A 23,337-nucleotide genomic window follows, 5' to 3' on the forward strand; every position below is an offset into this window, starting at 1 on the left:
TATTGTATCACATAACTGTTAAAGTGAGTATCTGCTGATCTGAAGCTTGTGTGTACTGTGCGTGATAGCTCATCATTAAACAATGCTGGCATAGGCTGTTCAGTGGAAGTCTGAATAGTGTTTGCATCCCTAATCTTCACACTTACACTATTCCTTCATTCCCCTCCTATGCTCCACAACGACTAAAGTCCCTGTTACTACATTCTATACCACTGCCACTTCTCCCCACCTCCCTGGGTGCTTTCTCTCATCTCCCCAGCTGATGGTGAGGTGAGAGACCAGTGCTGCAGCAGGCTGTCTCAGCGAGGCACATACCAGCTTGCAGACACTGCTGCAGTGGCTGCCTGAAAGGCTAAATTAAAAAAGGTCACTGTAGGATATACATGCAGTTATTTACTTCACTTGGAGGCATTACTGATGGCCTCTCACTTGCTCCAGTAATACGTGGGGGCTTTTTTCACCAAAAGTTCTTAGATCAGCTTATGCTGAGTGCTCACCCCCCTCTGCCCAACATAACTGAAGGTGCAAAAGGTTTCAAAAGTGATCAGGATAAGGTTGGAAAAAACACAAAACATGATCACAGAAGCTCGTTTCTTTAGGATGACGACCATAATGAATGATCCTGTGGAGAAGTATCCAAATAAACAACTTCATCCAACTTTATACTAGTAATGAGAACTCCCCTCACACAAACACTGCATTAGTTTAGTTTCCTGGCAGCATACTGTGTTTTCCACAGGATTCCCTCTCAGAGTAAGGAGCATGCAGGAGGCAGCTCTGGAGCAACAACTTAAATATTTTCTGTGGTTGCACATGATTGTGCTTAACTTTAACTTCACTCTGAAGATCCACTTTTTATAATGGTATATTACCTATAGCAGTTATCTTTACAGCTTCTGACCATTTAAAGATACTTAGCATTTACTTTTTTAACAGATGACTTATGCACAATAAAGAAGCACAGTGAAGAGTCTCTATTAAAGAAATCTGACTTTGCCTACTTACTGAAGTACTAAATCAACATCTGAATCACCAAATCATGGTTCAACAGAAAATGATTTAACAGTTCTTACATACTTCCTGTTACCCCGAGTAACAACAGTTGGTCCAGAACACAAACGCTCAGGGAAACTTGAGCAAAGCATACCTCTACCTATCTAATAAAGCTTTCCAGTGGTTGTTTCCTTTTGCAGTATCAAAATATTATAGGCAAGCTATACTGGTTCTGCCCACATGGCTGTTAAATGCTCAGCAACTAATCCATCTCTCAAGTAATTTTCCTTCTCAAACTGTACCACAGGAATGCCATCCACTTTGGACCAGAGGACATAAGGGACTATCACCTTCTCGGCCCCTGCTTTTGACCCACATTAGCAAATTTTATTCCATTTAAAGTATGAAAGCAAAACTGCATTTCAAGTAAGTTTCTTAACATACAGGTTAAATTTGAAAGCCTCCTAAACACCAGACACCTAAACATTAATATATAAATATTTAATCTAACAGTCTACAATTTATATAGTCACCAATTTGCTTTTTATCTTCCAACATTCTTCTTTTTCTTCTTTCTACTTAATGCTCATCTGTGAGACTTTGAAACAGAAATGTCACCTTCTTCGTTTGTAGTGTGCACTGCACATCCGGATTGTAGTCATAGCTATAACCTTTAGACATTTTAACAACACACACAATCTCTAAAATACCAACTTGAAGGGCATTATGAGACACCAACAGCAGAAAAGTGCGATGAGCTGCTCAGCAGCATTCAGCCTACTCACATCAGAATTCAGAATGGCTTCAGAACTGCTTAAGTATTAAAGCAATGACAAGACACTATGTTCCCCAGATAATAAGCAGGAACAAACTGATTATTATCTTACATTACAATCCTGTTGACAGCCAACAAGCAGTGTCTCAGCCAGTCACAGGATGAATGATATCTAAGGCTGGAAAGGCTTTTTTATTGAAAAAAAATCTTCAATCATTTTTCACAGTTAAAACCCACCAAAATACCCATCATGCTTTAACAAATGGACTAGGTTAAAAGTACAGCCACCGAGTTTTCACTTCTGTGTAGCTGGAGATTTGCACTGTTGCCTTGGAAGTGCAACATCTCCATTTTTTTTTGCCTGATGTAGGTACATAGCAACTACCTACCAGTAAGTTTCATGACATTGCTGTAATTCCCTCTATTTAGAAAAAAATCCTACTTGAGGATGATTTTTACATTAGAAAGTGGGCTGTGGCTTAAGGAGGGTTTTTTTGTTGTTCTGGTTTTCATTTGTTGTTTAGTGTTGCTTTGGGTTTTAAGAGAATTCTGCCTACCACCTACTCAAACAACACATAACAGAATGCTAAAGCAAAGCAATTAACTTTTCAAAAAGCATAATGTTATGAACATTATTTATGCTGTCACTTTTTTGCAGATGTTGAGAAAAAAAGTACATACCCACAATCCGGAGCTGGGCACCACCTACAATCAGGATCTGCAACCAGCCAGCGCCTAAGCATAAACTCTTCATATTTTTCCATCAAGATGTCATCATTTAGTATCAAACGAATATCATGAGGATTAAATCGTTCTGAGCATTCTGGACAGCTAATATTAACTCTGCTCTCAGAGATTTCTATCCGGAGATACTGACGCAAACAATCCACACACGATCTATGGTGACAAGTCATTATCTCCGGGAACCTGTCCTTGGAGTGCCGCAAAAGGCACAAGGGGCATTCCATGAAGTCTCCGCTTGGTTTGCTGCTAGAGGTTGTTCCGTTATCAGAAGAGGTACACGTGGAGAAAATAGAGTTCTTGTCTGTACACATTTCTGAATGAATACTTTCAATACTTGCAATTCCATCAACACCTCCATTTAAATCCCTAGACTTGCGTTTTGTGTCTTTTTTTCTCCGAAAAAGAGAGCCCAGTGAAATTCTTCTTTTCTTTGGTGCCTTTTTAACTGATGGCAAGCTCACAGAGGAGGCAGAAGACTGGAGGTCCCGATCAGAACCCATTTGCCGATGTAAACTCATGTCTAGGTCACTCATCAGAAATGGGTTAAATTTCATATACAATGCTAATCATTTTTAAGGATCAAAGTAACAGTCAGAGAATATAGGCATATTACTATGTAATCCAGTTTGAGAGTTTTCATGCAGAAAATTCACATGAAACTGCTTCCAGCATATTCTTCAGAGGAATTCCCTGTATTAGGAGGAAAGATGAAAAAACAAACAAAAAAACAGATTAGAAACACACCCATCACTTTCGGTTCTGAAAGGCCACAGTACTCTAATGACTTGTTATTCATATTACCACCAATCTTGTCACCATCTGACATGATACTTTTTCTGTCAGCTTGTTCTATCCTTCACATCCTTCTCGTCTTAACAAGCCTGAAATTTCCCTGTGGTCAAGGAATATCCTTGCAACACTTAAGCAAGTGCTGAGAATGGCATCTTCACTCCTCTGCTCCCTAAGGGAGATGGTATGTGTGCATGTGTAGAAATTACCATAACCCAAGGTGACAACTAAGTAAGTGTATAACAAGTTCTTCTACAAAGCCTAGTAATAGGCTTACAGCATTGGAAACTTTTCTGTTTTCTCTACGTTGCACTTTCCACATGTCGTGTACAAACCCTATATAGTTAATTATAAGAAAGATGCGTCTATGTGGAATCCATTTAGACTGCCAGCAGGAACTGAATCACTGTGGCTAAACAACACAAGATATTCTCAAAATGTAAGGATTCTCAGGGAAGTACCCAGATGCACTTTTATTACTCAAGGCACCTGAATATTTCAGGAAGCAGAGCTACATAGTGAGTGACAGCCAATGCTGTCTTGCCCTTCAACTTCCATACTGCTATTCAAGCCATCACTAGCTAAGGTGACAACATTTGAGTTTCTCACTATACTGATTTTTATTAAAAAAAGCCCCAAACCCCAGATTCTCATCACATATAAAGCTTCAACTATTTCCAACAATTTCCTGTCTTCAGGACAGGATCACCGAGATGACTGGGTCAAGACTAGGAAGTTTCAGAGGAAGGCTGACCAGCAGCAGGAACAGGAATCCCTCTCTAAAGAGGAAACACAGAAATAGCCCACGGGCTGTCCAGCTCACCAAAGCAACATGTGCATCACACCCACTGCTGGGTCCTCTGCAGACTACTGTAGCTTGATATTATATACATACCAGCAGGTAGCCAAGTCAACATTACTCTATTTATACTATCATCTAGTACAGTAGTACCCTACCAGAATACTACAGTAGTACCCTACCAGAATACTTCCTTCCTCAAGTGTAAGAATTTAAAAAGAAAAAACCCAAAACTAACCAAACAAAAAAACCCCACCCAAACAAAAAAAGGGAATGCACCCATAAAAAAAGTACCTACACCCCCTTCTCATCTGATTTGTAAAATAGAGGTTATGTGTTTTAGACCACTAGACTGATTTTTAAGAAAGTTTAAAAGCCATTATAGTCTGTTTTTTTCAAATGCTGAATTAGTATTACCTCTCTCCCAAAGGAAAATCTTACCTCTGTGGAACACTATCCAAAAAACCTTAAAGCATATTTCAAGAATGTAACACACTTTTCTTTCCCTCCTAAGGGAACATTTTCAGCCTAAGATCTAGTCAAAAGGAATCTTGGATACTTTACCTGCCTCTGTTCCCAGAACAAATTTAATAGCTTTATAGCCACTGTTTCTCATTAAATGAACTAAAGTATTCCCTTATCTAAAGAAAAAAGGTGAAACAAATGAAACTGCTAAACAGTGATGACAGAGAGGAGCATCCTTCTCTTTCGGACTTTGACATGATGTTACAGATACATGTAGTTGGTGGACAGTGTCCAATATACAAATCCTATAGCCCATGGCTGGTGATAAATTATGTCTATATGTCTTAAAGTACAAGACTAACCTTGAAAGCATTATTATAACTAAATTCTTACTAACATCCGTATGTTCACACAGATCCTACCAGGACAGTGGAAACTGCCATCCTCCCCAAGCATTCATTTCAGGCAAGACAGTGTTTTGTTGTTTGTTTGTGGGGTTGTTGTTTTTTTTTTTTAAGAAAAAATAATAGACAAAAAGTAGGAAATAAACACAGTAACACAGCCAAGCCTGTGACCACAAGCCCTCCTCCCTTTCTCTGGAGAGGAAAGAATGCGTACTACAGCATTTTTGCCAGTTCCAACAGATGTACAAAATCAAGAAATCAAGAAATAGCAGCTCTGGTGATGAACCAGTTGTACTTTTTTTTTTTTTTTAGACAAAGATTCTCCGTGTTCTAAAGAAAGGGACCATTAGTTCTATAGTTCTCTCTGTGTAATGGGATCTGATAAGCAGTCTTTCACAAAGAGCAGACTGCTCTTCTAAAGAAAATGGTTAAAACTTTGTCAGGGTTTTGAATAGGAAAGTTGCCAGTTATTTCAGACAATCATCAATTATGCTCTCTAGATTTAAATGCATAAAGCTAGTTTTAAAAGCCATACTCTTCCTTATATAGTAATTTTGGATTGCCATTTTAGTGACATTCAAAGATGACTTTGTTGAAGTGAAAAGATTCAGCAGATGATTTATTACAGGAAAAAGTAAAGACAAATGTTACAATGCTAAAAACCACAAAAGCCTTACTAGCACAATCTGGAGCACTGGCCAGTTCTCATGTTGCCCAACCCAACACAGCATCTGCACGATTTTACTGACAAAAAGAAGGAAAAAATGATCCGATTCTGTACAGCCAGAGAACACAGCGCCTGTATTATTCCAGTAAGTGTGTCCACATGAAATACACTGTGTGAAAAATGAAACTCTGACTCAAGTCCTGAAACAAGCCGAGACACACAATTATGGTAATAACAACAAACAATCTGATTTTCACCAGCAACACTCGGCAAGTTCTGCCCCATCTGACTAGTATAAACTCTGTCAACATACAGAGGAAACTAACGTGGGCAATGGGAAAGGGATAGGAAAACCACACACAGTATCTAAAAATGTAAGTTTACCACTGTCCTCAACATTTCCTCAAAAGCACTTACTGACTAGAGAAAAACCATGTTTCTGGCTTCCTGCCATCCCTAAAGCCCTACCACAAATCCAAATTCCAGGCACGCTTTGCATTCTGCTCATGCCACAGACTACCACAAAACACCAGTTGCCACAGCACAAACACACCTTGTCATTTGAAGAGCTCCAAAAGCACAAAATGACGTTTAAAGACGTAACTCTCATAAAGCTCAATACTTAACTGCAATCTGTTCCTTCAGAAATCCTTCCTAAACTGTTTGCTGGGGAAAATTCACTAACATCCAGCTAATTTCCTTCTAGAATTCTTCTTGACCATGCTGCTTTAAGTACGTGCTATTGCTGACCATATAATGGAGGGGGAGAGAAAGGAAAATCAGAATAACCTTGTAAAGGGAGGAATTTTCAACTGACAAAATCACAAGGGTAAAAAGTATCTTCTGGTATAGTTCTCCATGACAGAACTTTTCCTTGTCTCATCTTAAAAATTTCCAAACTTTTTTGAAAATTTCTGAACTTTTTGGGGCAGCCAACCCTATAGATTTTGCAAGAAAAAAGCCCTACACTTCTATAAGCCAGCTGCTGGGGAAGACTAACTCCCTCATGCTCCAAACTGCCCTCCAAACACACCAGAGGCACAAGTGCAGTGTGCTGCTGCCTGCTCTTCCATTACACCTTCAGTGGAGCACACCAGATCAACAAATGTGGGAGTCTGCCATCAGGCCAAGCAGCTTCATACACATTTGCAAAATGAAGGCAGGCTTAAACATTTGTGTAGCAAAGCAGAAAAATCACCATTAACATAGATATAGCTACATCCTCACTAAAATCCTCAAACATTCCCTCATGCCATTGGCGCTTGAACGGCAAACTAAGACTTTCTGTATTGCAAAAAAACAAACACCCCAAACCCCACTCTTCATTTCAGGCATTTGCTCCTCCTTACAATTTAACCAAGCACCAACTTTATGTTAGCATACTGGAAGCTACTGCTTTATTAAAACTGACTGTTACCACCTTCATTCTCTTACTTCTCTATTTCCTAACATCTATGCTCTGTAGCTGCTTTCTGAGATGCTTAGAGATGCTTGAACTGCTCCAGCTTAAAGAGAGCTGAAAAGAAAAAAAACCCCAACAGAGCTCAAAGTTCATCCACTGACAATGCATCACAGATCTAAAATACATTCCTGCCTTCCTCTTCCAAGGAGCATCTCCTGTCAATCACACAGTATCCTGGAATTTCTAAGCTATGAGGTTAACATCAAGGTTATTTTTAAGCATCTAAAAAGAGGCATCAAAACCGCATTTTATTTCTTGTTTACTCTATGGTGCAAAAATTGTAAAACTAGTGGAATGAAATGTAGAAAATATTCAAAGCCTTAAACTACTAAATTAAACTGGGGGAAAACAAACACTTGCCTGAGGATTTCTAGAAGAACATACCCCTGCTTGCTCAACACATGCCTCAGGTTCAGCTAATAATCTGGCACAGCTAAAACAGTGAGGAACAGTCTGAAACAGCTTAACAATTTTGACAGCTATGTGCTTCTGCAGCACTGTGTCCCACTGAAAAACCCCACCGTACCCACGTCAATGCATATATGGTCTCAGAGCATGCTTTAGGCTGTTAGGTGTTTTAATCACAGATGATTTAGTACAAGCAGAACCAACACTTTGCAACTTGGAAGTAAACAAATGGAAATTATGTGGAAACAACCAACATTCTGGCAGAGCTTTTATACACACTAAATTGAAACTAAAATCCTTTAATGGTAACATAACACAGTATAAGTGAAATGCTTGATTGCAGTTAAGTGCTTTCTGCTAATTGTGACTCCTTCAATGTATTTCCTTCAAAAACCAAAATCAAGAATAGCAACATTTTCCATTACATCTTTAGAAGACTGACTTCTAAACATGTTTAATTTCTGTGGCTTTTTTGGATGACTTCCAAGTTTGATTTCTAATAAAAGGTGAAATGAAAGGGTTGATAATATCTGGATTAAGCTGAAAAGTTTATTCTATAAAACAAAGTTAACAAATTTGTATCAGCAGATTTCTCAAGCTTTTAAACCAAACTTAAACCTACAGATACTTATCAGACATTTACAGTGATTTATTAGGGTTATGCCAGGATGCAAAAAATGTAAAGTCGAAGTGACTTAAGTCATTTAACTCAAACTGAGCTGTGTAAAATGACTTTAAAAATATACTCATGTAAATTTCACTTCATTACAGCTTTCCTCTTTTGAAAAGAGGGCACTGGTATGATAGTTCACATTATATGAAGTTTATCTAAGCAAAAAGTAATTTTAATATCTCAGACACTTTTTCAGGAAGATATCTTTACTCCCCTGCCCTGCTTTATTCTAGGAGCCACACAGGTGAATGCTTCTCTTAAAGCATGAAGACCATTCATTATGGAAGTTACCAGAGTTGCTGCTACTTCTAGTAAATCTTTTTCAGAATTAAAATTACTTGATCATTTAGTTTAAGCTCTCATTTCTTTATGCTTACTATAGACTATTGAGAGCTGCACAGGTACCATTATTTCAAAAACAGGACTCCCCTGATCAAAGACAAGTTTTTGAAAGCCTTTAGAAATCTGCCATGTCAAGTCTCAAACTTTACCTATCTTCAAACAACAGAAGAACAGGTTCAGTGACATAATCATATGTTTTTAATTCATGCAAATTCCAAATACTGGTAGTTAAGTTGCCCACACTTATTGTACCAAGCATTCACTGACCAGTTTCACACTGGCGTTTGCAGCAGGCTCCACAAAGGCGCTGACAAGATCTGGGACATACCCATACCAGTACAGAACTGATAAGCAGAACAGAGTAGGGCCCATATCCCTAATCTGAAAAGAAGTTAAACTCTCTTGGACAAGCCAGCTTGACACATGTAGACCACTAGACCAGTGCCAAGTGAGAAACATGAGGTCTTCCAGGAGCAAAAGGACATTCTTTGGTGTTCCTGTAAACAGACTCTGCATTACTTTTGGGAAGTCTTCTAACAATTGGGATCAGTTCACAGACACTATGTAACGCCTTGTAAGAATTAAATAAAAGACTATCACTAGATACCAAAAGCAGACAAAAGGCTGGAGTAATTCCCTTATCACATGTAAGCTTTTCTTTTCAGGTGATAATCTACGCTTCAACTGGGATGTTCACTAAAGCAAGGAGACTGCTATTTATTTGTAAAGCATCTTTCAATAAACACTGAATTTAAACATTATGGTTTCTCTAATCAACTTTCTGTCCAGATTGTTACTTCATATTCCAAATCATGTTATAAGAAAATCTGCTATTCAAAGATACTGTTATACAAGAATTTAAGAGAAAAGCACTTGCGAGACAGAGATATTTTAATCTCCTAAAAATCTACATACTACACTGTTACCATGTCCCAGTTTATTCTGACTGCACTTTATTTTTCCTTAAAGTTCTGTGTCAATTATCTGGAAATTCTACTTTCACTTCCAGAACAAAGCAATATTGTTTGTAAAACAATAAAGCAAACAGACAGACTATGAAACCATTTAGGTTCAAAGCCTGAGACAGCCAGACTGACTGGGCACTAAAGTCAAAAGATTGACCGTATTTAAAAGATACAGAAGCCTGTAGAGTATACACTGCAGGATTGCCAAATGTTAACTGATATACAGTGTTCTATTTTAAAAGTCACAGTGACATGACAAACCAATCCTGAAGCTAGAAAAATCTTCAACAGCTTATTAATAAAACAAGTTATGCTTCTTCCTTAGAAATTTCTGTGCAATACATTCTGTATCATGTGTCCATGACAGCTGCTATTAGGAAAGGAAGTCTCACAAGCTGTTCAACTCATTCCGAAAGTCTCTGAATGACTGATTGCCAACTCCAGCAAAACTGTTCCTCTTGCACATAATGCTTGTAAAGAAGGGAGTTCAATTCAAGCACCTCCCCTCAGTCTGGTGACAAACAAGCAAAAATTCCTTAAATTGTAAAAACATTAATTTTCCAAACCAGCAGCATTAAATCTGGGTATACTGAGTGCAATGGTTGACCAAAGCTAAGAACTCACTGGAGAGCTGCTACTTTGTGAATCTTCAGGCCTACATCTTTTTCAAATAAGACTACTAGGGTCAATTTTCCCTTATCTAACTCAGCAGAGCAGTCTTAGTTCAACTATGCACTTGCTTGCTGTGTTGAAAAGCTTATCCTACGCACTGTGGTGCATTACTGTAAGCAAATGTACACCAAACTCAGCCAACAGAAACCAAAGTCTTGGAAACACAAGGAGAGGAAGGAAGGAAAACAAAACATCACCAGAACTTCTGTGTTAATCCTTTAATCATTAAAATCCTCAAACTAGCATAATTATTTTCTTGCCTAAGTGACAGGAATACATTCTCTGTGCAATGTTGAGCATGTACTTTCATTTCTAAATATTGTGAGGAGATTGATTTTTTTTTTTTATGTATACACTGAAGTAATGTTCCAGAGTATCTGACAATTCCAAAATACAGCTAGAGGTTTAGAATGTGGAAGCAGCACTCCAGGATTAAAAGTTGCACAAGCTGTCTATGCACAAAAAAAAAAGTTTTAATCTAACTGCATTAGTACTTTCATTTACACTGAGCATTCTTTAGGACCATCAGCTGAAAATTAGCCACTATGAACACATCATTCAAAAGATTGACAAATGACTTTGTCTGAGACAAATACAAAAATTCAAACCCAAAGTCTTCCCTACCCCTAAAGTGAAAATACATTGTAAATTCTGCTTTTAAAATCCTAATCATCTGTAAGAGCAGTCAATACAAAAGAGCTGTCAATATAAAAGAGCTAAGGAACTTAATTCTGAATTGTGTCTTCTGAGAATGCTTATATGGTATGAACAGATTGATTCACCAATGCAGCCTGAAACTATAAATAAAACAAAGCACATTATCTGGCAACTACTACAGCAAAATAATCCCAAAGCAAGCGTTCAGGTTTTCAGCTCTATATTTATTCTAGTTAAAAGCAAGTATTCACCACTTTGGGTTTTACTCTTTACTACTGCTGAATGATACCTTGGAATTTCCTGCAGCTGCTTTTTATTCTAAACTGTACATTACAAAATAACTGGAATAAATATACACGCCAGTGAAACAACTTTAGAAAGTTTTGTTTCCAGCAGTGTCACCAGTCCTGCAAGTAGAAAACACCGCAACACTCCCAAATCCCGAGATCATTCCTACAGAAAAGCATTCCCAAATGTCATTTCAGATCTGTAGTTCTGCACAATCAAACAGTAATGGCTATATACTGAATTCTGACAAGCCTTTGTTTTCAACCAGGCTTTAAAGTTTGTCCTACTAGAAAAACAAACCAAATATAAGCATATCAAGATAAAAGGTGACACATATATTGTAGTAGAGGAATCTGAAATCAAGAACAGAATTTCCAGAGACAGCACACAGAGAATCTGAACAGTATGCCAGAGAGACAGCAGTCTGGAAGGATATATAAGAGGTAACAGATCTCAGTTCCTGGCCCCTATTGATTCTTAAATTCAGCAAGGGCCACAAGTCTGTCTTGAACTGAAGATATTCTTGATCAGCTGACTGGCAGCATCTTCCAGCTCTGTCTTTTCTCTGGCATAAAACTAACCTCTATTTTCAGGGTGGGGAAGAAAGAAAGAAAGAAAGATATATATATATATATATATATATATAAACCAAACAAAGCCACCGCACACACTGATCTTGAAACAGCTTTGCCTCAACATAAGAAGTGCTGGAAACTATTAATGGATTACTTTTTAATCCTCTGGTTCTATTTTCCCAGTTTTATTAACAAAACAGATATACTTCGGATAAAACTTACAAACTAACTAAAACGGTTAAAAAGGAACAAGTTAGTAACAGTTCTGAATTCTTCCAGTGAGATCAAGTTTGGCTGTGTTACCTTACCATGGGCTGGCACAAGAACTTGGTCAGTTTCTGAAAGCCACTGTGATGACTTAGAGCAATTTACTAAACCACTGTAGGCTGACAATATCTCAGCCCTTGAGAACTGAATAGACACTGTGTATTGATCTCAGCTGACGCCTCTTTACAGAGAAACTACTAATTCTGATAAATATAATTCAATATAAAATTTTCAGAAAGACTTGGGTGATTGTGTGTCTATTCTAGCAGCATCAAGCCCAGGATACAGACAAGAACTATGACTTTTCTGAATTCTGCTATGGCTAATGCCATAACTGCTGCAACTGCCCTCAGGTCAGGTACAAAGGTACACCAGTGTAACTAACTGCTCCTGTTCACCCAAGAAATTAGATTAGAGCAAAGCCTAGTAAAATATGCCCAATCCTACTGCTGCCTGGCCTGTGAATTTATTCTGTTAGTATGTTACTGAAAAACTCTGCATGGATGTATTTCAAATCACCAAGTCCATTTTTTGTTTAATGATATCTCTGGTTAAACTGGTGCAATTTCAAATACAGACCAAAATGAAAAAAACCAAAAAACCAAAAACACAAAACTGAAAAAAAAAAAAAAACCAGAGAGAGACAAAAACAAAGACAGGGAAAGATCTAGCTAGGGAAACAAAAATACTTCATCCTGCCAGGAACACTGCCTCTAGCTTCCAGACAGGAAACACTCACTGCCTCCAGAAAAACCATTGGCGTCAGGAAATGGCAAAAGTACCACGAAACTTATCTCAATGCCAAACCTAATGTAGAACAAAAGGAGAACATTACAAGAGGAAGGTAAAGACAAACTGACTAGGCATCAAGCACTGACATATTTGCTTGTGAATACATGAGATGAAGATTCCAATGTTACTGACTTTTCTTTGGGGGCAAGTTAGTGGAAAGGATTCTTCCAGTCTTGCTGAAAATAAATAAATAAAAAAGACCAGGCTGAAAAGATAGAGCCTATTCAGCATAGACAGCACAAGAGAAGGGGAATGATCGGGCAGCCTTTACAGACACTAGTCTACTAGCACTATAAATAGTGTAAACAGTAGTTAAAAAACACAAAGCAAGAGAAAGCTGAATGAGTGACATTTAAAGTATACCTGAGGCTGTACCTATGCTGGAAATACAATATATGTCAACCAGAGGAGTTATTCTGCCAGCAGTTATTCCACCTACAACAACGTAATTTCCAATGCCAAAAAATATGCTATGTCAGCACACAGCAAGGCTTAGCCAGTATAAATGCAAGTTTTTCCATTTTTCACTGACAGCAACACAGTGTAACTGCAACAAACTGGGGAGTAAGCAGTTTCTCTATGCACAAAAACCTGCTATATCAAATGGCTAGAAAATTTTGTGCAAAAACACCCACTCTTGGCTTTAAAGACTTACTCTTGTGAAACTTTTAGTCTCCGTTGCCTTGTAAACAGCACCCAAGCATACAGCAACACAGGAGAGTTTGTGAATCTTCTGCAAGCCACTACACATTAGCCAGTGGTCTTACAGTCTTGCATGTCAGAAGACACTGCATCACACAGCGGTGATGAAACCCTGGCAATGCTGTGATATTCTGGATTGTAAAAATGCTTCACAACAAACTTGTAAAAAAAAACCCCAGCATTCCAAGGTTCTCTGCTGTGCTCAATACATTTAACAACAGAATACAAAGTCAAAAGAAAACACACAGGACCTGGAGTGATTCCGCTCTGCCGGCTGAGAAGTGCTGCAGCAGCACTTGCTGGCACACTTGGTGAGCAGCTGCCGGAAAGGAGAAAAGTAAGTGTGGGTCAAGATGTATTTGCACTATTCCACTTACTCCATGACTTTTAAATTAGCAAGCTACATCTCCACTGCCAGGCCCCATAACACAGTGAGTATTTTCTGAAATACAACTCCCCTGTCCTCATGCTTTTGAGCAGAAAGCCTTTTTCCCCAATACTTCCCCCCTCCATATTTACACATGCAACCTCACATATGCTAACACATCTTTAAATACACTTTTGTTGGATGTTACTCTTTTCTTCCACACAGCATCATCTTAAACAGCTCTTTCTACACAATTATGGAATCATCATTAGTTAGGCCCTTTTGTGGGACAGACTGTGACACATCATTCATTTCAAAGAATTACAAGCACCAAAGTCCACACATAAATCAAACATCAGGCAATTCCTAGAAAAGCAACTGTGCTTTTCTCCATTGCTGTGAACAGCTAAACACTTTCTAATTACAGTCTCCAAGCAAACCTGTGCTATTTCAGGCTCTGAGTAAAAACCATACTTTGTGGTTTTCAAACAGCAACACTGGTAATACGCCTTCAACTATACCCTTTTTAGTAAAACTTTAAAAAAACCCAACACCTTAAGTCAGATATAAAAGCTTCCTAGACCACAGAAACATAACATTTGGTAAACTGAATTAGTACAGAAGATGCTGCCTCTGGCCAAGAGTACTTGTTAGCCTAAACCTGAGACAGTCCTCAAATGTTGGGATGATTTTTTCCCCCAAAAAAGCAGAGGGAGTAAGCATTACAAAAGCTTCTTGCTTATTTTTTTAAATCAGCTGCAGTCCTCCGGCCGGACTTCGAATCCCCTCACAGTGACACACACAATTCTGCTCTGGCCTTAAATATAGCTCTCCTGAGCTGTTTGCAGCCAGATAAACCCCAAATGAAACAAGTATCTTACACTGAATATAAAGCACAGGCTTTCATATTTAAACAAATCTCTCTGACTTGGAAATAATCAACAATAACAAATCTCAATTCTTTGTTCATCTTAAAAATAAAATACAGCTTTCTCTGGCAGCTCATGAATTCACAGTTTTTAAGTTTTTGCTTTCCTTCTACTTGGAAGTCGACCACTAAGAATTTCAAATTGCAGTAGAGGTATACTGATTTTTTTTCTGCTTATCTAACCCTCGTGTTAACACTGGGGAAAAAAAAAACCCAAAACAACAAAAACAAAGACAACAAAACCTTTAGCAATACATGCAGTTTGCTGCTGAAAAATACTTTTGCATGGAACACCAGCAAAGAACTGCTACTGTAATCCCAGTTTAAAGAGCTAAAAGCAATATCCTGCAAGCAGAGTGTCAGGCATAAATATTTACAAAACAATCTGAAATGTCTGTAATAAACAAATGGGACAACATATAGTTTGTCAAGTACATTTTCTACCCACAAAACACATACACCTAGAAATATGCTACAAACACCATTCACAGTTATTCCCCCCCGCCCCCCCCCCCCAATCCTGCTTCAATTCCTACATGTCATTATCCACACCAGCTGGAGTGGCTGCATGTGCGCAATGCAAACCTCACCCTAACTCTGCTGACGTCAAAGTTTTCTTGCCAACAGATGCTTCTGAAGTAGTTACATTAAGCCTTCATTGTGCTGTGTAACTCAGAGGTTAGATTCCTGAATCGAGAAACAAATGCAGAAGAGCAGGAAGTGAGAGAGGACAATTCAATTTTTCAGCCCAAGACTGCTGCTGTATTGGGCACAGCCTCTTCATCTAACTGGCTCATTTTCCAGGCTTCAGGTAATTGTATCAATCAAAGGCAGAGGGAGAACAAAGCAGTGGCCATAAAAACTGAAGAAGTTAGCTGAAGCAACCAGCTAAGCACTGACCCGAGAGTAGGCGACGCAGCGGCACAGCCTGCTGCGCTGTTTGTGTCCTCCGGTCCCATCACAGCAGCTCAGCCGGAACCAGCACAAACCCTCAACTAGCACACCTTGTCCCTTCGAGCCAGGCAGCCTGACCCAGACAGAGGGAGGGCAGACAGCAGTGCATTTGTCTTCTTTCCCATCTTCAAAAACAAAGCAGATGCCTCAAGTAAGAACATCTGAAATACTCTAAAAGCAGAAACTGGAGCCAAAGCTAACAGTTTGTGTGCTCTGCAGATCACTTTAAGACCTAAAAGATTCCTGAAACTGCCTGCAGACACTGTGTCTATGATGGTGGCAGAATACCTCACACTAGCTATCTGGGGAATGAACAATAATACTAAAAAGATCTCAGAAATTAACTCAAAAGGCTCCTCTGTGCACTCAGCTTTTCACAGCTACCAGGGATCACCTCTGCACCAATCCAACACTGACAACATTCTGAATTTTCACTTAGAAACGTAGCAAGCCACACACAGACACGAAGGCACATTCACAAGTGGGACTGCTCATGTCTCAGATCCTCAAACTCAAGTCTGTACACAAAAGAACACTTGCAGTCCACTAACGGCACTAGGACCTTCCAAACCATCTTCACGCCTCACTCTCATCTACCCCCATACATTTACAATTAAAGGCTCCTCATTTCTATCAGATCTCCTGTCTAACATATTGAGAGTCCCACACAAAAGAGAAGACCCTTCACAGAGGACAGCAGTAGCTGAAACAGACTTTAAATGTGGATTTTACAAACCTGCACACGAACATTCAAGGGTAACAGCACTCAGCTTCCCCAGCCACTGACAACATCACTGTTCTCGAATGAAAATCAGTTTCTGGGAGAAAAACGAGCATCTGACAGAGAAACCAGACAAACCAGAGATGATGTTGACATTTGAACAAAAAACAAACCCAAAGAGCTTCAAGTTTCATGTTCACAAAGGGCCACGTCTGCCTCTAGATAACCTGGTGACACTATCAAACATTACCTGGAGTTAACAGTGGGCAACTGTTCCAGCTCAATGGACTGTGATCTGGACAAACCTGAATTTGTGTTTGCCATCTCCCAGCAAGACTGGAAAAATACAAAATACCTGGACCTGATGCCAGCTGCTCCTTGGAAAGTCCAGCTATCACAGCTTACTTCCCCTCAGCTGTAAGAACCACTATACAGGTATGAATCCCAGGCTCTAGTCTCAACCCAGACCTTTCCTCTGGCTACCAAAAACAATTCAACAAACACTGTTTACTCTGGCTGTTTCCTCCCCATTACCACCTTCCTGAACACACATAACAAACTCCAAAACTATTTGAGATTTCAAGAATGGAGTATTATCACCAGCTCCATTCTTGGCACACAATTGCCTACAGCAAAGGTAAAACATCTGTGCAAGAGATTCATTTTCCCCCAGATCTGCTTTATAACACAGGACAAAAGTTCCACAGAATTAATAAATATCCTTGATGACTGTTACGTATTTGATTTGAAATATACTTCTCTAACCTTGTTATGCTGCAATATGCTTGTGGTTTCCTTGCTAGCATGAGACAAAAATGAATCATACACTGTACCAGTGCCAAAACAGAGTAATACAGGCCCAATAACTGTTACTGAGGAACTAAAGTCCCCTGCAAAAACCCCAGCTGCACAACTGTTTCCATTGTAGGATTAACTTTTGAAGTAATTTTGAAATTTAACAATTTTGGCCCCAAAAAAGACACAAGATGGCAAAGTTCTAGTAGTCTAGAAGTGAGACATTTTAATCAGATCACTTTAACGTAAGTTGTTAAATTTTGTGATTTGTTATTTAGAAGCTTCAAGTCTGTGATTCGAAATAGTAGATACTTCCACAAATTTTACTTACTTTAAAAAAAAAAAAAAGTCAATTTTTTCCATTTCTGGTATATTAAAGTATTTCAGTAAGGAGGGTTTATAGACTATTCTCTAACTGGTTATTCAACATTGCACTAAAAAAAGAGTAATCAAAAGCTGTAACTGAAATGTTATTCAGAAATTAATTCTGAGGTTTTAGCAGCTCTTTTTCCTGCTTATATCTTTTAAGAATACCATTATTAAGAAAGGTATTAATGACAATTCCCTTTCTGTCCTTATTTTTCACCCTTTTCGTGTGCAATCCCACTGTTTAACAGTCATCCTCAAATCATTCTACTGACTGGAAGCTATCAAATAGTGGATGGAAGAAACATAAATGATTCCTCACTCTGAAACGGCATGCAACTACAGAAGTAGTCTGCTGCAAATTTTTAGCCATTATTATTAAAGAATCCCCCTTAGAAGAGCAAAACTGTTGCCACCCAGCAAAAGGAAATTGTCACCTTGTAGTATCACAGTTGGATACCTGTGAGAGGTAGGCAGTGGAATTTAAGGAAGCAGGAAGGCCAAGGCACATTCAAAAGGATTCTAACATGAAAGCAAGTAGAGAATGTGAATAATAAATGCAAATAAACAACAAAACCAATCTGCCAAGCCAACTGTCATGTCACAACACTAAATACAAAAAGGAATCGTTCCAGCTTGCAATGCAAGACTTCCATTATTTACGTATACTAGCAAGCCTTAACTCAAATTGAAATGTACGCTGAGTGCAGCCTTTATAAATAACCGCTGGTCAGGATGACATTGTTCTGTACAGGGAAGATAACAGCTACATTTAAAAAGATACTGCTTTGTTCAGATTCAATTTTTTATGTAACTGGAGTAGTTTATATCTGCCCACACTTCCCCATTAGAGAGGTTACAGCAGCTTCAGCTACATTTGCAGCTTTCCAAAGGAACGGCAAAGAGTTTGTGTCAGAAGCAACTAGCAAGTTATTAAAGCCTTCCCTGTCTGGATACAATCCCTCTCCTTTCCATTTAATGTCCTCCAAATGTCCAGTCACATAGTCACCTCTAGAATCACAATAGTAGAGAGACGATTGTGTTCCTAAGACAGAAAGAGGGTGAGGCAAAGGAGATGGACAGAAGAAAGACAAAATGGGTGGAGTGAAAGATAAGCTCCCAGAGAAATCACAAGTGTCTACAACTGGCACACTGCTGCAGCATTATTTGTTCACCAATTTCACTTCACAATAACAATATGGCATACAGATTACTGAGAGGAGGGAAGGGAGGGGGGAAGATGTGACACAAATTGATCTCAAGACAGTAAGAAAAAAAAGTACAGGCTTTTAGAAGCTGCCCCTTTTTTCATTAGGTACTCTCTTACGCAATTATTTTACACTAGGCTAAGTGACACCTTCGACTCCCTCCTTAAGTTTGGCGTGATGACATAGATGAAAATTAATTATACAAGTCTGTATCATGCCTGTGTTTCAGCATTTGGGACAACTTTAACTTTCTAGCCTAATGACATCTATTCTAATCCTTTTACATTTGTCTGGAGTACCAAAAATACACCAAGAAAGCTGAGACACTGAGTCTTTTCCGAGCAACTAGGGCAATAAAACTGTTAATATAACAGATGATGTTTTTAATGTAGAATCAAGTATTTCCCATTGTGTACTGAACTGTATTACATAAAGTCCAATGCAGCCATGCCGTACCTAGCCAGAATTGCATAGCAAGGCTACCATAATCATATTGCAAGTGCTAATGTGGTTACAAAAGAGACAATCTTATCCTTCTTCTGCTCCCAAAAAAGTCCTTGCCGCAATAAATACATTATCTACTTCTAACATACAACATTATCAAATACTCTATGGATAACAGAAGCACACAAAGCTACACTACGAACTGTCTGCACATCTAACACTGTACACTTGAGTGCTCAAAAATTAAGGGTAACAGAATGCAAGCTGTCCATAAAAACTAAATTCAGCGTCCCCTGTCCATCCATTTGAGTGTGTAGCTGCTGCACTGGAAGACAATGCAAATGCTGTTCTAGTATCAGCACATATGATGGCTGGATGCGACTATACGATCCTTGTCACCACTTTCAGGGACATCTCCTCCCCTGTCCTCAGGGATGCAACTGGCAAGGGTGCTGTGGCAGATTAACTGGGGCCAGTTGGTTCCCACCCATGCAGCTGGCTGTTTACTAGAGGAACAAGTTGCAAGTATAGTACCACACAGGTGAACTCTAGTGAGAGAAGATGGAAGACTACTGCTCTTTGGATGCCACTTAGTGTTCTAGCAGCCTGTTCCAAGTCTTGGGGAGAAGGCACAAAGCCAGATGGAAACATCCTAAAGGCTGGGTCTGGCTTCTGAACTTCCTATAGGATCACACAGACATACTGATTTTTCTGGAGGCAGCCACCCGTAGAATGGCATCATTTCTCATTTCCCCAATTAAAGGTCATGTACCTTATATATTGTAAATTTTTTTTGCTTTACAACAGCATTATACAACACTGAACTCGCAAATACTACACAAGTCTGCAAGACATATTTACCAGACTAATGGCTTCAAAGCCATTAACAAATCAATCTTGAGAGCACTCCTGTGAAATCTTCATGGTAATTCTGCAATGGAAAAGTATGTTTTCAAAATGTGCAAAATGGGAAACAGACACAAAGGCTGAAACTGCCACCTGAAATAAGATTAAGATACTGCAGTCTGCTGCAGTTGTAAGGCTGTTTTGTCTCACATAGAAACGTATAGGTTCAAAACTTATACTGAGCACTGACAGCAGTAGGTACCTACAGATCAACACCTGAACATCTAAGGATAGGCATAAAGGAAAAATACCAAACTACCCTATAATGGCCTTGCCCAACACCACATAAACACTCTACAATTAGGGCTACCACAGGCAACTCATTCCAGCATTTCCTATCCTAAGTTTATAACCCAACATGCTCCAAATAATATGGCTGTTGTCTATAATGATTTAAACGTGAACAGTATTTTGTTCTGTTGATATGGCATAAGAATTTCTCTTACAAAATTTTACAGAATTTGGTAATGTGCACACACCAAATGAGAAGGCTTAGCTAGCATTAGCCAGAATTAGCTTCTCTTTTAAACTTTTATCCCCATTACAGATTTTATTAATATTGGCCCATAAGTTTCTAAAAAGGAAAACAAACCTAGAAGAATGCTTTCCCTTATGGAGACTACAATCTGCTCCCATGGTATTCAAACTAGAGGTTGTGGAATACATCTCCGTGGAAGAACACAAGAAATTGCAAAATAAATCCATGCACCTGCATCAGCAGACACAGCGTGTTAAGAGAGCTATCCAAGGCTAAGCTTCATTTAACCTTCCCACTCCTCCATCCCCAAGAACCAAATCCACATGACATGCTGGCCCTAATGTTGGCCAGTACTTAGCAGGGGTTAAAGATAGTATCTGTGAGCAGTCCCTTCTTTCCTTCTATGATTTTCTTTTGCAGATGCTCAAATTTGAAAGCTACAGAAATACATGTGTGGCAGGAGGGGAACAATAATGGGAAATAGGGAAAGCTATCATAAGATGGGAGATTTGATCTGAAAAAAATTAAAAGCAGCTGTTTCAGTATTTTCAGTCTTCATAGTTTTCTATCGCAGCATGTGACCTTTTCTTCTTGATCTTCCTTCATGGCCTACACTTACCCCTTTTCTTTCTTCCTCCTCTGTTGCTTCTGCTCACTACCTTTTCCCCTACCTCCTCTGAACTGGAGGTAGGCATTTTCCATCTTAAGCCTCTTGACCTGGCAGAGGAAGCATTTCCCCTTCTCACTTGGGTCTCTGATGACTTGATGCCTGGCAGCTGGGAGAGAAAATTTAAGTATCTCACCAGTTGCTGCAATACCTGAAAAAGCTTAGTTGTATGTGAAATACTCAGGAATTTAGGTGCACACCAGCCAGTGTTTAAAGAAAATACTCAAAACCATTTTCTAAAAATTTGCCATTCTTTCCAAGTTTTCCCAAGGAAAGGATAAATACAGAACAAGGCTTCTCTAAGGAGAAAATTAAAAAAAGAAAACAGAATAAAAAGACAACCACCTCTGCTCCCAAACACAGACATTATATATAACTTTCTCAGAACAGTTGCAAGGGGTTATATTTTTAAGCAGTAAGAAAACCTTTTCTCTGCATTCTCAGAAACAATATTTGGTAAGGTTTTTGTTTGTTTAAATATCCATGTTGAGCCACAAAATAGAGATGCTTCAGACCAACTACATTTTGAATATAATAAAAAACCTGGATGCCTGGTTTCATAATGTAAGTATTTAAACAATCTTAAACAACCTTATTTATAGAAAATACTGTCATTTCCCAGCATTGTATACACATACAGCCATACACTCTTGAATAGATGAATTTTTGCTTACTGATGATAGCAGCCCTACACTTACCAGGACCATTTCCACTACACTGTACACTTTGCATATGTGTTTCTTTTCATATAGCGTCAATTCTAAACACAAAACACGAAGAGAAAGGATGTATTGCTCTCATTTTACAGATAGGAGGTTTAGGCAGACAGATAATGCGACTTCCCAAGCTCCCACACAGACAACACACAGAACAGCCTAATGGCAGACAGAATGTGTCTTATATCACAGTCAGCCTGGGATCACAGAAGCAGTAAGCCTCCTGTGTGTGAGTTACTAAGCATTAACGCACAATAACTTCACAACCCGCACTCATTTGACTGTACTCTAAAATATATAGCACACCAGTCCAGTCTCATCACCATGGCTATCCTTAAAATCATTTATAGATCCCACCACCATTTGCAGCACAAATAATGCATACATGTCCCCATAGTCTCTCTCAAATATCCATTGACTATGTCATTAGAAAAAATGTGGTTTCTCCCTTTTATTCATTGCTCATTTTACAGTACAATATCCCCCATATGAGTGACATCACTGCAGAAAGAGCCCTTAAATTTTCCTTGCTCAGCAAAATACATGGTCTGTAATGGAAACCTGGAGATATTTGATGTCATTCAAGAGTATGTCCTTCTCATCCTTGAAGGACCCACATATCTAGAAGGAAGACAAATACATGATAAAAGACAAAAACAATCCCAGAGAACTTAAATGACATTTCCAGTACTAACTTCATAAACCATAACAGAAAAAGGTCAGTACTTTTAGATAAAATTTTTTGTTGTTAAGCACCTAATAAAACAATCTGCACATACAAAAGTTCACTGTAAAAATAATCTAAAAGCTTGAAGGTCTTGCCTTTGCTTCTCCAAAGTGAAGCAGCCTTCCCCAACTGAGAAATAAATATAAAACCAAGCCTGCTATACCATCACTCAAACTAATTCTGAAATACAAATTCAAAAGGACTTTAAATACTATACTACTGTAATCCCAAATTTCGTTTTAAAAAGACATTTAAGCAATTACTTCATTTGATTATGTTTTGTAGAAGAAACTGCAAACTTTCAACTGTCTCCTAATTCAGAAATTTGTGAATTAAAGCCTGAACTATAGAATCATATATATATACCCTACAGGAAGCACTTTTCCCAAGCCTTTGCTAGAAAAAGGATGAGATTTAGCCTTTACGTAAGACAATCTTTTGATACACCTTTAACATATTACATATCTATATTTTACTCAAACAGCATAAATTTTACAATTCATTAAAATGCTACAATTTTAGTATAGTTCTAGATATCAGTAACAATGAGAAAAACAACACTTTTATTTGAATAATAACTGACATTCCCAACTATTCTCAAAGGTCACTAGAGCATAAGAA

General features: G+C 38.6%; 1 protein-coding gene across 4 annotated transcripts in view; it reads right to left on the reverse strand.

Annotated features, from left to right (window-relative positions):
- The window catches only part of RNF19A (ring finger protein 19A, RBR E3 ubiquitin protein ligase), a 58,543-nt gene that overhangs the window by 17,563 nt on the left and 17,643 nt on the right, over positions 1-23,337 (reverse strand). For 3 of the 4 annotated variants that reach the window (XM_065668700.1, XM_065668698.1, XM_065668699.1), the window contains one exon: positions 2,450-3,202. In XM_065668700.1, coding sequence (XP_065524772.1) covers positions 2,450-3,066 — 617 coding nt within the window. In that variant the 5' untranslated portion in view covers positions 3,067-3,202. Of the gene's footprint in view, positions 1-2,449; positions 3,203-16,424; positions 16,444-23,337 lie in introns of those variants that run through there. The other variant, XM_065668701.1, reaches the window with a different exon arrangement.

This window comes from Lathamus discolor, chromosome 2 (genome assembly GCF_037157495.1).
Source record: "Lathamus discolor isolate bLatDis1 chromosome 2, bLatDis1.hap1, whole genome shotgun sequence".
Taxonomy (NCBI): Eukaryota; Metazoa; Chordata; class Aves; order Psittaciformes; family Psittacidae; genus Lathamus; species Lathamus discolor.